Here is a 15,537-nt window from a genome sequence, read left to right as displayed (position 1 = left end):
AATACATAGCATGGTGACCATAGTCAGTGGTATTGAAAGTTGCTAAGAGAATAAATCTTAAAAAGTTCTCCTTACAAGAAAAAAAAAAAGATTTTATAACTTCGGTGGCAAATGGTAACTAGACTTGCTGTGGTAATCATTTGGCAGTGTATATACATATCAAATCATTTTGTTGTACACTCCAAACTAATATAATGTTATGTGTCAATTATACCTTAGTTAAAATTATTTTTAAGTCTCAGTTTTACATTTCTTCTAATATCTTTTCAATTCTGATCCCCACCCATCATTTTTACGACAAGAGAGATGTTTCTGATGATAATTTATTCTGTGAAATGACCTTGTCTTGTGATCATAGCAATATGTTTGGGGTTATATCTGGAATTATTTACCTAAATTTTACACATCAGTAGGTCTGGTTTTCAAACACAAGAGTGTGAAAAATAGTTTAAGGAATTGGTTCTGATAAGAGAAAGAACAAAAGGAATAATGAGAAACACATTCTGCAAATAGGTGGCCATGAAAAGCGATTTCACTTTTTAAGAGTAACAACTTACACTTGGCAGAGAGGAGCTGGGAAGATCCAAAAAGTCTTTGTCCTTTCAGTTTCCTTAAAATATGAAAGAACCCTATTAATAATAGACCCATGTAGCTCCTGCAACCCTAACTTACCGCTGTCTTCACCATGCGAATCATCATATTGTGGGCATCTGCTCTTTTTAACCTTACTGACTTGAGATTTCTCAAACTCCTGCCTCTTTTTCTATTCTTTTTCCTTTACTTGCCAAGTCCGGTTTTTATTAAATGTGTCCATCACAGATCCTAAGTGAATTTAAAAATTAGTGTTACTGTAATTTTTCTGTAGTTATTGACCCTGGAACTTTTCTGGTTGATATAAAGAGGAAAATGTGGAAATAAAAGACAAAGACAGAATATAAGACAGAAAGTGGGAATGATGAGGAGATGCAGGCCAATAATAATAAAAACAACAACAAAGAAGCAGAAAAGACCTCAAAATGATAATTCCCCATAGAAGATTAGGGGAAGAGGAAAATGATAGATATACCTTTCTTATAAAGCTTTTGAGTAGCTCTCTACTTTTCATTTAGGGTATATAGGTTTCATTTTTCAGATTATGGTAAAATATTCCAGTTAAATGACAACTTGTCTAATAGCTCTCTTTAATAATTATTTTCTTTTTTAGGAAAGAGGACATGAGTTCAGTGGTAATTTTAGGTCTTAGTTGGTGATAGCTGGAATGGGACATCTTAATTTTTTATTTCTTACCATAAGGCTTTTCTGAACCTGAATAATAAATTTGGTTATGTCTTATTTAAAAATTTCTTAGCCTGATAAGTACTATTTTCTTCATTTTTGGGTTTCGATATAGGTCTTTCACATAGATCAGTGGTGGGAACAATTAGAATTCAGGAATTTTGATTCATACGTGACATACCTTATTGGATTAAACCAAATTTATCCAGCTCAATATTTGGTCTCAAAGCAGTTTGCAAGCATTCATGGTTACTATCCAGAATAGCAACTCTGAGAGTTAGGTATATACTGCAAACAACCTTCTCTCATTGAGTTCCGGTAATTTTTCTCTCAAACTTACATTCTTTCATTTTCTGCCTTAATCAGAGACTAAAGTCCCTTTTAGTTCCAGAAGTATCTCTATTACTTTGAAATAGTTCTAGTTCTAATTTAGGAGAAAGGAAGTCAGAAGAGCTGGATTTTAGTCCTGTGTTTGCCCGTAATTAATTATATAATCTTTGTTAAGGAATTTCACTTTTCCAGAACTCATTTTATGCTCATTTATATAATAAATAGCTCTGAAGTATTTTCTTATTCTAAAAAATGTGATAGAATTCATGATCATACTCTTGTTTGCTGTTGTTACCATTTTCTGTATGATTTCATAAATCTGGCCATATGTGTTCTAATTTCTGTCTTCTTAGACAATAAAATAATTAACTGCCACATTCTTCCTTCCCCCAACTTGAAAAGTATTTTCTGAGTTTCTTTGGTCATGAAAATTGCATCTCTTTCATCATTCTCTGTTGATGTCTTTCTCAAGATAGAGTTGATGAGAACAGCACCAAGTACTGAAGGTGTGAGCAGATGTGCCATGATATTATATATATATATATATATATATATATATATATATATATATGCAAGACCATATTTTCTGTTTTATTTCCATTACTTTTTTTTCTGTTACTTTTTTAATGCCAACATTTCCAGGACTTTTTAGCCATATCGTTTCAAAATATCTTTCAGGCCAACCCTTTGCCTCTGGACTAGACTATTCTTAAGCTCTTTACTATTCACTATCTTCTGGGACAGAGATTTCACACCCTGTCTCTCACCTTCAGGAAGTTCTTATGGCTAACATAAATCTTGCTTTCTGCAATTTAAATTGAACTTATTTCCTTTTTCTTTTCACTGTGGAGATGGGAACAGCCCCAAACTAAAAGTGATGCTTTCTTATGAGGGCCAGTACTGAATATAGAGGAAAGATTATTCCCAGTCTGGCATCAATTTAAGCTTTTATATATTAAAGCTTCCTGACTTTTCATTTCAATATTCATGGTCTCAGGAGATGTTATTCTTTATGGCCCAAATGAAATAATGGTTACATATCCAATATTAATGTTTATTATGTCTTTTGCTAACTAGAACCAAATGAGATACTAAAATAAAAAATGAGTTCTCAAAAGCATTTGAGGACTTTAGCAGATCTGTGTTTTTCTTAGTATAACTATAGCCATGGGACTGGGTTTTTGCCTATGGTTTGTAGATTTTATCTCATTTTATTAGTCATACTGTATACATGTTTAATTCATCCATATCTTCCTTATAAGTGATGAGAATAGGAACTTGTTCTTTAACACATGCTGTCTTGAAGCAGAGTTTAATATGTGTAGTCAAAAAGCTTTTGATAACTAGGCTAAGAATTGTGTTAGGTATTGTAAAGAAAAAGGAAAACACATTTTCTGCCAGTGAGGGGCCTATAGTCTTATTGGGGGAAAAACTATAAAACTTGTGATGATAGAACACTTATAAAATAATATATGATAGTGCATATAAAGTAAGATGTTTAATGTGAATTTTATTTAGCATTTAAGGTTAGTACAGAAAATATCTTACACTATGCAGTTATATTCTGTTAGCTAAGGCACCCTAAAATGTTTAACTAATTGTTTCATTCTGATTTCTGTTTTTTTCAATTTAAAGGTTCAGCAGTTTTCTGAAAAAACCTTCCTCTTACAGCTTTGGAAAATTCATGAAAGTGCCTTAGAAAGACAGTGCAGTGAAATTACAAGCCAGAGGAATATGCTTCTCCAAACCTTTGTAAGCCTCCAGCCACTTAGAAATATCTATTTCACTAACTGTATTGAAAAGTATTTAAATATACTTACATGTACTTTTAGAAAATTATCTGTATGCATATTGGCAGATAGTCCTGTTCAGATATGGAAAAGTATTAAGTGCTATTTAAAACCAGTTGGTAGAGTAATATAGTTTGAAAGAATTCTATTGGCAGGGATGCAATATAGAAATTATTTGCAATTGTAATAAGCATTAAAAAACCCAGTGAAACTGATTTGAATTGCTCAGGCTTTGAGACCTTGGTTTTAATGCTTTTGAAAGGCAGAGAGGTTCACACTTTAGGCATATTCATGGATCTTGGTGAAGCAATAGATTTTGTTTATCTTTTTATCTTAAGTGAGAACCAACAGACTCAGTAGTTTTAAATGACAGGGCCAGTTTAGGAATGTGACTTATACTTAATTGACATTTCAAAGAAAATACATTTTAAAATATTAAAAATATTTATCTGAAGTCAGAACCAACAGACTTTGTGCTTATGCATGACATGGCCAGTTTCTCGTTCACAATTAGTTGACATTTCTTAGAAAAAATAGAAAAATACAGTAATATTTAGGTTCTATCATTGCTCAGAGTTTTGGGAAATTCTTATTTCTTCTTCATATTGATGTTTCATAAAATGTAAACTATCTTATAGCACTGAATTGGAAATAAATATATAATTTTACCTCCTTTGTCTATATCTTAAAAGATTTCCTTGGATTTCTTTATTTGTTTTTTCTATAGCAGTAATTCCTTTGAGTAATTCCTTTGGACATTTAATATTTTACCCAATTTTATATTGCAATGACAAAATGGCACCTATGGCTGTAAGTTTAATACATAAATAAACACAGATATAATGATAAGTAGTAGAATTTCTATCTCAATAATACTCCCAAAACATTAAGGATAAAACTTTCATGTGGAAATAGTTGGTTATTAGTATGTAATAACTTCACTTTTTTATTAATATTGCTGGGGGAATAACGCATTTTTGTGATAACACCAGGAAGTATAATTTTATATTTTTGTTGCTAATAATTCCAAATGATTGCATTTTAAATCACCAGAGAAAAATTACAATTAACACCTGTATTTAATCTTTTGTTTCTGTTTTTCAGGGGGCTACAAAGAAAAAAGTAACAGAGGAGGAAGAAAAATTTATTAAGGAAATTACAGACTTCAATAATGAGTATGAAGTAACAAAGAAAAGAAAGCTTTTGATAAAAGAAAATGTCAAGATTGAAATATCTGACTTAGAAAACCAGGCAAACATTTTGAAGAGAGGTATGAGTATATAGTCCCACCTCATTTATCTGTCATCAACAAAAATAACTTATTTTGAACAAATGAATTTTGCAAAAATTTAACATTTTCATAAGTAAATTGGCTATTCCGTAGCTATTCTTTTACCTTTATCTTAATTATCCTAATGGAAATGTATCTTTTATTGTGAACAGTCTCAAGGTCTTTAGTAGTAGGTGTGACATGAGCATTTAGTCATTCATTCAAAAAACAAATACCTATTACTCTCTGGTATGTGACAGGCATTGTTCTAGGTCATGGGAATATAAAACTAAAAAGTGGAAGAATCAAATATGTAAGCAGATATTTATAGAACAATGGGATAGAAGCTATAATAGGGGTAGGACTGGTGTGATGATCCCCATTTTACTGTCAATACAATTTAAACTAGGAAACAAGGTTACACAGTGGGGTGGGGAAAATTTCATTTCAGGAACCCTAGCCTGTAGGTTATTGCAATCTGTGATAAGATCCTGAACGGAAGAAATTGCCAAAGAGAAGAGAGGGCAAATTAAAGAGATGTTTAAGAATAATGATAGGACTTTATCACTGATTAATATGAACAAAAATAGAGAAAGTTAGGGATGAATTATAGTTTTCATATGTCAGAGATTGGGTAGAATATGGTACCAGGAGGAAGAGCAGAGGTAGGAAAGCCTGTTGGAACTATAGTCTTTTCCAGACAAAATGACTGAGTTTTATTTCAGGTATTTTTAGTAGGAGATGTCTATGGAATATACAGGGGAAGATGCCCAGGTGGCAGGGGAAGATTTGGTTGTGAAGCTGGTAGGAGAGGTCAGAGCTAGAGCATTAGGTTTGGGACTGAATCCAAAGGAGTTGGTGACATCATTCAGAGAAAACGTATAGAGGGAACATAGATGAGGAGCAAAAACCAAAACCAGAAACTGGGAAAGCATTACATTTAGGGAAAGAAAGAAAAAGAATGGGACAGAGTAGTGAAAAAGGGCAAGAGGAGAACCAGCAGAGAGTAATATTTTAGAAATCTAAAGAAATATGTTTTCCTCAAATTAGTGGAAAACAAAATAGGATATTAATTTGACAATCAGAAGATTGTCAAGTGCAGTAGCATAGAGTAGAGCAGTAGAAAAAGACTGGTAGTAATAGATTGGAGTTAGTGAGAGTTGAGGAAGTAGAGAATGAAAATATAAATGATATTAAAAGGAAATTAGTTTTTAATGGAAGCCTTTCTAAAATGTACCATTACTTTGATGCCTTTAGTAAATGGAGAATAATAAAAACATTTAACTTTTTTATTGACTTGGAGCTATCAGTATGAATAATTTATTGTTTTGCTTTGCATATGACAACTACTATTTTAAGTAATATTCATCAGGCTTATACTATATAACGACCACCATCCTAAAGATTATGAATGCTAATGTCATGTTAATTTCATTTAAATCTTAATTTTACCATTTAATAGTTGTGTGATTTGGGGAAAGATGCTAAACTTTTCTTTGGTTCAGCTTCCCCAGCTGTAAAGTTGGGGGTTGGGTGTAATGACCTTTACAAAGGTAGTTGTGAGGATTCAATGAAATAATGCTGAAGTACATAGAATGCTGCCTGCAACATAATTAAGCCCTCAAAAAATGTGGGGATTATACTTTTTAGTCTCATTTCATAGATGAAGGAAATAAGGTTCTCAGAGATAAATTACTTTGGCTAGAGAGAGTAGGACAGAGGCACACAATCTGGAAAGCTTTAAAAAATATTACACACTTGAATCTCATTCAAGACTTATTGAATCAGAATCTGTGGGAGAGGATAGGGAACATAACTTTTTAAAAAATCCCTTAGGTGATATTGATGTGTATTTTCAATAACAAGTTAGAATACAAAGTTACATAGGTACATACTTTAAAACTAACTTTCTGCAAAAAGTCATGGATATCACCACTTCAATCCAACTTAGTATTAGAAATTTTAGCCAAATCAATTAGGCAAGAAAAAGAAATAAAAAGCATCTACATTGGAAAGGAAAAAGTAAAATTGTCTCTGTCCCCAGATGATATGCTCTTATATATAGAACACCTAAGGATACCACAAAAAAACCCTGCTAGAACTAATAAATAAATATAGCAAAGTTGCAGTATACAAAATCAACACACAAAAATAAGTTGCATTTCTATGTATGAGCAATAAGTGATTCAAAAAGGAAACAATTTTTAAAATTCCATTTATAATAGTATCAAAAAGAATAAAATACTTAGGAATAAACTTAACCAAGGAGGTAAAAGACTTATCCATTGAAAACCATATAAAACGTTGCTCAAAGAAATTAAAGAACACCCATATAAGTGGAAAGACATCCCATGTTCATGGATTGGAAAACTTAGTATTGTTAAGATGACATTATTACCCAAAATGATGTACAGATTCGGTGTAATCTCTATCAAAATCTTAACAGCGTTGAGAAAACCCATCCTAAAATTCATATGAAATCCCAAAGGATCCCAAAGAGCCAAAACTATCTTGAAAAAGAAGAACAAAGTTGGAAGACTCACACATCCTGATTTCAAAACTTACTAAAATGCCAAAGTAATCAAAACAGTGTGGTACTAGAATAAGGACAGACATATAGAAAATCAGGATAGAATAGAGAGCTCAAATATAAAACCTCATGTATGTGATCAAATGATTTTTTATAAGAGTGCCAAGACTATTCAATGGGAAAGGATAGTCTTTTCAAAAAATGGAGCTGGGAAAACTAGATACCACATACAAAAAAATGAAGTTGGGCCCTTATCTTACACGATATACAAAAAATAGCTAAAAATGGATGAAAGTCTTAAACTTAAGAAGTAAATAAAGCTCTTAGAAGAAATCATATAGGAAACACTTCATATTAGATTTGGAGATGATTTCTTGGATATTAGAAACACAGGCAACAAAAGAAAAAATAGGTAAATTGTATTTCATTAAAATTAAGATCTTTTGTATATCAAAGGACACTGTCAAAACAGTAAAAACACAACTCACAGAAAGAATGAGTTGTGTTTTTTATGGAAGAAAATATTTGCAAACTATATCTTTGATAAGGGATTAATATCCAGAGTATTTTTTAAGTAGTCTCTGCACCCAGTGGAGGGCTTCAACTCACAACCCCAAGATCAAGAGTCATATGCTCTACCAACTGAGCCAGCCAGGTGCTTCTAATGTCCAGAATATATGAAGAACTACAACTCAACACCAAAAAAATAACTCAGTTAAAAAATGGACAAAGGACTTGAATAAACATTTCTCCAAAGATATGGCCAATAAGCACATGAAAAGGTGTTCCACATCACTAGTCATTGGAGAAATGGAAATCAAAACCACAAAGAGAGGGCACCTGGGTGGCTCAGTTGGTTAAGCATCTGCTCAGGTCATGATCCCGGAGTCCCAGGATTAAGCCCCACATCTGCCTCCCTGCTCAGTGGAACGTCTGCTTCTCCCTCAGCCCCTCACTCTGCTCATGCTCGCTCTCTCTCTCTTTCTCTCAAATAAAATAAAATCTAAATAAAATATAACCCACAAAGAAATACCACTTCACACCCATTAGAATGGCTATGATCAAAAAAATCCAAAGTCTCCACAGCATGACATTCACAATGTTCAGGATGTAATCCAAAATTACTTGACCCCTGAAGAATTGGTGAAATGTGACCTGGTGTCAAAAGAAAACCATGAGATGCCAAACACACAGTGATCTAGATATTGGAATTATCAAATACTTTATAGCAGCTATTATTGAGCTATGCTCAGTGAGTTAAGGAAGATACATTTGCAATAGATGAAAAGATAGGTAATCTCAGTGGAGAAGTAGAAAGTGTAAAAAAAAAAAAGAAAAAATGTATTAGAACTGAAAAATACATTATCTGAAATAAAAATGTCACTGAATGAGCTTAATACCAGAATGGAACTGAGAGAAGAGCCCATGAACATGAAGATAGATCAATAGAAATTATCCAATCTGAAAAAGAGAGGAAAAATTTTTTAAAAATTAAATGAAACAAAAAATTAGAAACTTAGGGACCTGGGGAACAATTTTAAAAGGTCTAACATTCAAGGAACTGGAGTCTTTGAAGGAAAAGAAAGAGAATTGACAGAAAATATATTTCAAGAAATCATGGCGGAAAATTTCTTAAATTTTCTAAAAGACATTAATTTGCAGATTCAAGATCAGCAAACCCAAATAGGATAAATTCAAAAAAATCCACGCCTAGCCACTTAATAATAGTCAAACTACTAAGAAGCCAAAGAGAGAGAGAAAATCTTGAAAACAGGCAACAATAACCTTAATGACTATGCACCTGTCACTAGAAATGATAAAGTCAAGAAGATAGTGGAATAACATCTTGGAGGTGTTGAAAGAAAATTGTCCATATCCAGTGAAAATATCCTTCAAAAATTAAGTTTAAAAAAGACATTTTCAGATAAAAGTTAAGGGAATCCATTGGCATCATGCCTGAACGGCAAGAAATTCTAAAGGAACTCCTCCATGTAGAAGCAAAAATGATACCAGAGAAAAACTTGGATCGTGTTTAATGAAATAAACAGAGATGGCAAATACGTGGATAATTATAAATACCTTTTTTTCTCTTTAAAAGATAGCTATGATTGATTAAAGCAAATACTATATTGTCTTGTGGAATTTATAATGTATGCAGAGGCAATTTGTATACATGCATACTATATGCATATATGACAGCTATCACATCAAAGACTGGAAAAGAGGATTGGTAAATGGATCTATACAATCCTTTATAAATCTTAGAAAACCAGGAATAGAAGGGAACTTTCTCGACCAGATAAAGAACCTGTTTGAAAAGCCTACAGCTAATATTACACTTAATGGTGAAATATTGGATACCAATATTATTCGAAATGGTGACATATTAAATACTTTCCCCACAAAGATTGAGAATAAGGCAAGGATACCCATTCTTATCACTTCCATTCAGTACAGCTCTGGATGTTCTAGCCATTTTAGCCATTTCAATGAGACAAAATAAAATTGCCTCTATTTATAGATTACATGACTGTTCACATAGAAAATTATAAGGAATTTACAAAACAATTACTAAAATTAGTAAGTCAATATGGTAAGGTTATAGGATACAAGGTATATATTTAAAAATCAGTTGAGGGGCACCTGGGTGGTTCAGTCGGTTAAGTGTCTGACCCTTGATTTCAGCTCAGGTCATGATCTCAGGTCTGCCCAGCATGGAGCTTGCTTAAGATTCTCTCTTTCCCTTTCCCTGTACCCCTCCCCACCAACTCTCTTTCTCTAAAGAAAAAAAAAAGCAGTTGAATTATTATATACTAACAGCAAACAATAGAAAAATGGACTAAAAATACCATTTAAACATCATCAAAAAACAAAATAGAAACAAATTTAACAAAAGACGTGAGGGACTTCTGCACTATAAACTACAGAGCATTGCTGAGAGAAATTAAGAAGACCTAAATAAATAGATATATCATAATCATGGATTAGAAAATTCAATTTTGTTAATAGGTCAATCCTCTTCAAATTGATCATAGGTTCAACAGAATCTCAGTAAAAATCCCATTAAGTTTTATTACGCCTTGACAAGCTGATTCTAATATTTATATGGAAATGTAAATCACTTAGAACAGCCAACATTTTTTAAAAGAACAAAATTTAGGGATTTATACTCCCTGATTTAAAATTTGGCTAAAAAGCTATAGTAATCAAGATAATGTGTCCCTGGCTTAAAAATAGGCATATAGGAACCACTGGAATGAAAGAGTCCGGAAATAGTCTTATACATGTAGGGTCAATTGATTGTCAACAAAGCAAGGCATTCATAAATAGCAAGGCAATTCAGTGGGGAAGGGAAAGTCTTTTCAGTAAATGGTGCTGGATCAATTGGACATCCCTTGCAAAACGATGATTCTTAAATATTACTTCACACCATAGTAAACATTAACTCAGAATGGACTTATACCTAAACATTAAAGCTAACATCATGAAACTCCCAGAAGAAAACATAATAGGAAATCTTGGCTATCTTGGAGTAGGCAATGATTTCTTAGATGAGACACAGAAACATGAACCATAAAAGAAAAAAAATACATTGTATTTCAAGTAAATTAAAAAAAAACACTATTAAGAAAATCAAAAGACAAACCACAGACTTGGAGAAAATATTTCCAATATATATATATATCTCCTAGGTACTGTTATCTAGAATATAATGAACCCTTACAACTTAATAATAAGAAACAACAAAACTGATTCTAAAAGGGGAAAAAGATTTGAACTTCACAAAAGGGCATATACTGATGACCAGTGAACATATGAAAAGATACTCAATATCTTTAGTCATCAGGAAAATATAAATTAAAACCACAATGTAATATACTGTACATGCATTTAATTAAAATTAAAAACACTGGTCATATCAAGTATTGGCAAGAACGTGGAGCATCTGAAATTCATATGGTAGTGATGGGAATATAAAATTAATGGTACATTAATTGTTTGGAAATTGTTTTGCAGTTTCTTAAAACATTAAACATGCATTTACCATATGACCCAGCCATTCTACAACTAGATACACCAGAGAAGTGAAACTCTAGGGTCCACACTAAGTTTTTAGTAACTTCATTCACAGTAGCGAAAAACTGAACATACCTTAAATGTCCATTAAGAGGTAAATTGCTAAAAAAAAAAATTGGTGTGCCCATGCAGTGAAATACTCAGAGATAAAAAATAACAAATCTGCTCACACGCAACATGGATGCATCTCAAAATGATATGGTGACTGAAAGAAGCTAGCCACAAAAGAAAACATACTATATACAATGCAAACTGTGTGTGACAACAAGCAGGCAAGTGACAACAAGCGGACCAGTGGTTGCCTGGGTCAGAATGAATGAATTGCAGAGGGGCAGAGGAAGCTTTTGGGATTGATAGAAATACACAGTTTCTTGACTCTGGTGGTGCTTTCACAAGTGTATGTGAAAGCCAAAACTCATAGAATTGTATGTTGTTAAGTGGATGTACTTTATGTAAATTATTCCTCAAAAAAAGTGATAAAGAAGAAAGTCCTTGATACCACAAATACTGTAGGAGCCCTCTATTTTGTATCCTTTCTTCCAGAAATATGGATTTATTTTAATAGATTTGCTTCCATAGTACCTAGTACTGTTGGTCTTTGTACTTTCACAAAACCCATCCGTCTGAATGTATATCATAACATTTTCATATGAAACTTTAAACTCTGTAATGGCAGGACTTTGTTTTGTTTAATGCTCTGTCTCCAGTAGTATGAAAGAGATAATTATGAATCGATGACTGCTTCAAATGGAGAAGTATAAAATGAGGTGAAAACATATAATAAGGAAACTTAACCTGGACTAGGAGTGAAGGAAGATCTCCCCTAACAAGTGACCTTCAGACTGAGGTCTGAAGGGGTGATAGGAATTAACCAAATGGCAGATTTGAGTATAAATGTCAGAAAGTTGGGTATAAAAGTCAAGAGCTCCAAGGGAGATTTGGGCTGGAACTGTTAAATTCGGGAGTCACCCAAGAAAAATGTATTGAAAGAAGATAATAGGACCCTGAGGAATACCAGGATTTTCAAAGCAAGAAGAAGAAAAAGGCCAGTGAAGAGTGTGAAAGGTAGGCAGGACACATTACTGTGTGAGAGGGAAATCATCTTCGGGAGAGTGTTTGAGGGAGTGATCAGCCCATGTTAAATGCTGCCAAATTGTCAACCATGAAGACTAAGAAGCAGTCATGGGAGGTCCCTCATCATCTTTAGGGAAAGCAACAGATGGAGGTAGGAAGTGAGGAAAGGCAGAGGCCAGGTTGTAATAGGTTGAGCAGTGAGAGCAGAAGAAATGGTGATCATAAGCGCCCACAAGGCTTTGAAGTGAAGTTTCTCTGGATGACAAAGTTCAGTAGCCCAGGGGAGGGCTTTTAGTGGGTCATGTATTATACTTTTTTCACTTCTGTCTTTTGAGACAGGAGATATTTAAACATATTAAATGATGATGGATCAGAGCCCATGGAGAAGTAGAGTTGAAAATTCAAGAGAGAAGTAAAGTTCCCAGAGAAGATAGGAAATGGTGCACAGGTGGAGGGACTGGTTGTGATTTCAGAAAACAAAACAAAATAAGAATAAAAATCAGGAAACAACCTACATGACCATCAATGGAGGCCTCTAATTGTCTGAGTACATATCCCTCTATACTTTTGTGACTATATTTGGGTGGTAAAATCTACTAATGAAACTGCTAGGTCAGAGGAAAATATTAACAGACTTAACGCCAAATTAGACTCTTTTCAGCAGTGAATTAATTAATTTTCCTACCAACTCTATAGGAGAGTGACTGTTTTCTTGTATTATTAGCCTATACCATTGCCAATCTAGGCATTAACACTGACTTTAATCTTTGCCAATCTGACAAGCAAAAATAAAATTTTTGTTGTTGACTTAATTCACATTTCTTTGCTTTTGCATTATGTTGAATTTACTTCTCTGAATTTATTGATCGCTTAAATTTCTTTTTATTTTCCTGTGAACAATCTGTTCATATTCTTTGTTCATCTTTTTACATTTTTGTTCTTACTGATTTATATGAGTTCTTTGTAAATTAAGGAAGTTAGCTAGTTATTTAGTGTCATGTGTTACGAATTTTGTGTCCTAATTTATTGTTTACCTTTTGAAAAATTAGGAGATGAATCTTAAAAGATGAATTAGAGTTTGTTGTGGGGATAAAGAGAAGAAAGATATTCTAGGTAGAAGAAGCAAAATTAGCAGTATTGTAGAAGTTTGCAGCCATAGAGAGTACTGTGCAATGTCATTTTAAATATGCTTTACTTAAGAAGGATGAAGTTTTCTTATTATCTCATTGGGAAGCTTATTTAACTAAGTGATGTTACCTTATTTTGAATTCTCACTAGGTAGTCTAACCTTCAAGTAACTAATTCTTCTGTACCTCATTGTTGCTTAATGAATCCTGGTCAGTTTATTAGAAACAGTTTCTGGATGGCCAAAGGAAGCCTGTTTGGACTTAAAATTGACCATATGAATCACTTTTTAGCCTTTTGGCTAAGATCAAGTATAATTTTGTTCTTACCAGTTTAAAGTTGACCATGTGCTGCTTAAATTTTTACTACACACAAAATAAGTTAATTGCTGACATATTCAAGGCAAAGCCTAACTGGTTAAAATATGGCTTTTATTTGTCTATTTGTTTCTAGAAGTGAAGTCAATGGAACATGATAGTGTCCAGTTACGTGAACTTCAAAAACAAAAGAGTGAATTAGCACAAGAATTACTTACTTTGCAGAGAAAACTTAAAGGTATTATCTTTATGAGCTGGTTTATTTTGAGATGAATATAGTTACATACACATAACAGGGTCATATTATTCTTTCAAATTGTACTAACCTATTGAAATACAGTGTTATTATTGGTATAAAGCAGAAATAGGTAGAACACTAAAATAAAGTGTTAAATCTGGTATTTTTAATGTCATGAATTTTGTCAAGATCTTTTTTGTGCCTTTAATCGCTATATTAAAGTAGAAAAATAAGAATCATGAGTGCATACATTTTACATAAAGCACTAAAAATTAGAGTATTGTTCTTATGAATGAATAAAGTTAACTCTTATGTTTATTTTTTAAAGATTGTAAGCATTTTCTTAATTGTTTAGTTTTTGAAGATAAAAAGAATGAAGCAATTTGTACTACCAAATACCTAGAGGCAGAAAAAGTAAAAATCAATGAAAAGCCTCAAAATGATGCTGAATGCTTAAGGTAAGAATTCCCTATTATATTTTGGTATAAAATCTGGTAATTTTTCAAGTTGTCAAAGAGATTTCAGCATAAAGCTAACTGTGTAGGTTGTTTTTTTTTAAGTTCCAGATGTTAACTCCTTTTCTGTGTATTGTGAAATATGCTAATGAGAAAACACTTCACTGGCTAAAAAGTGCTACATGTAAGTTTCACAGTGCATTGGGTTGATAATACTGAAATCAATTTTTTCTTTTACCTCATGGACTCAGTGTTATTCACATTCCAATAGATTAAAACAAAGTATTGGTTCCACAACTCTCCTTTCTGTTATTCCTAACTTTTTTTTTAAAGATGACTGATTGATTTAAGAGAGAGAGACAACACAGAGAGGCAGGGAGGGGGAGAAGCAGACTGCCCACCAACCAGGGAGCCCAATGTGGGACTCGATTCCAGGAGTCTGGGATCCTGACCTGAGCCTAAGGCAGAAGCTTAACCGACTGAGCCACCCAGGCGCCTCCTAACTTTGTTTTTAATGATTGAAATTGTTTATCGTTTTAGATTTCAGGGGAAAAAAATCACAACCTACTATTTTACTTGAAATTTATTACTATTTGTTTTATGCTGAAAGAATGAAATTATTTTCTGTATGGGATTTTGAGCTGCTTTTTATGTATTTGGATAATGAAAGAATGGCTAGTGTTTGAAACAACATAGTCATACACACGAGGAGAAAACCTTCAGTTTGTTAATTTTACTATTGTTTATTAATAATTCAATGTTATATTTGCTGGCTTTACTTCAAAGAAGTTCATCTACGTTCTGGGCTAAATATAAGGAAAGAAACCTCATTACTGAATCTATGAGAAGCAAATGAAGCCTTCTTTTACATAAATCATATAGAAATATGTCCACTAGAGCTGAACAAATGTTTCATATTAGCAGTGTATTGCCGTAGGCCATAATTTTAGTAGATTGTGAGAAAATATTTGCAATTTAATTTTATGTTAAGTTTTATAAGCATGAAATATCAATCTCTTGGGTGATATGTGTGATGCAGAATGAGTTTCTGTAATG

The 15,537-nt window shown here is 32.8% G+C and overlaps 1 protein-coding gene across 1 annotated transcript in view; it reads left to right on the top strand.

Annotated features, from left to right (window-relative positions):
- CCDC172 (coiled-coil domain containing 172) overlaps positions 1 to 15,537 on the top strand; it is a 52,813-nt gene that overhangs the window by 19,733 nt on the left and 17,543 nt on the right. Inside the window, exons 3-6 of the mRNA XM_026494210.2 lie at positions 3,241 to 3,357; positions 4,500 to 4,665; positions 13,925 to 14,026; positions 14,382 to 14,484. Coding sequence (XP_026349995.1) covers positions 3,241 to 3,357; positions 4,500 to 4,665; positions 13,925 to 14,026; positions 14,382 to 14,484 — 488 coding nt within the window. The remainder of the gene's footprint in view (positions 1 to 3,240; positions 3,358 to 4,499; positions 4,666 to 13,924; positions 14,027 to 14,381; positions 14,485 to 15,537) is intronic.

This window comes from Ursus arctos, unplaced genomic scaffold (genome assembly GCF_023065955.2).
Source record: "Ursus arctos isolate Adak ecotype North America unplaced genomic scaffold, UrsArc2.0 scaffold_7, whole genome shotgun sequence".
Taxonomy (NCBI): Eukaryota; Metazoa; Chordata; class Mammalia; order Carnivora; family Ursidae; genus Ursus; species Ursus arctos.
This window is presented reverse-complemented; position numbering and strand designations above follow the sequence as displayed.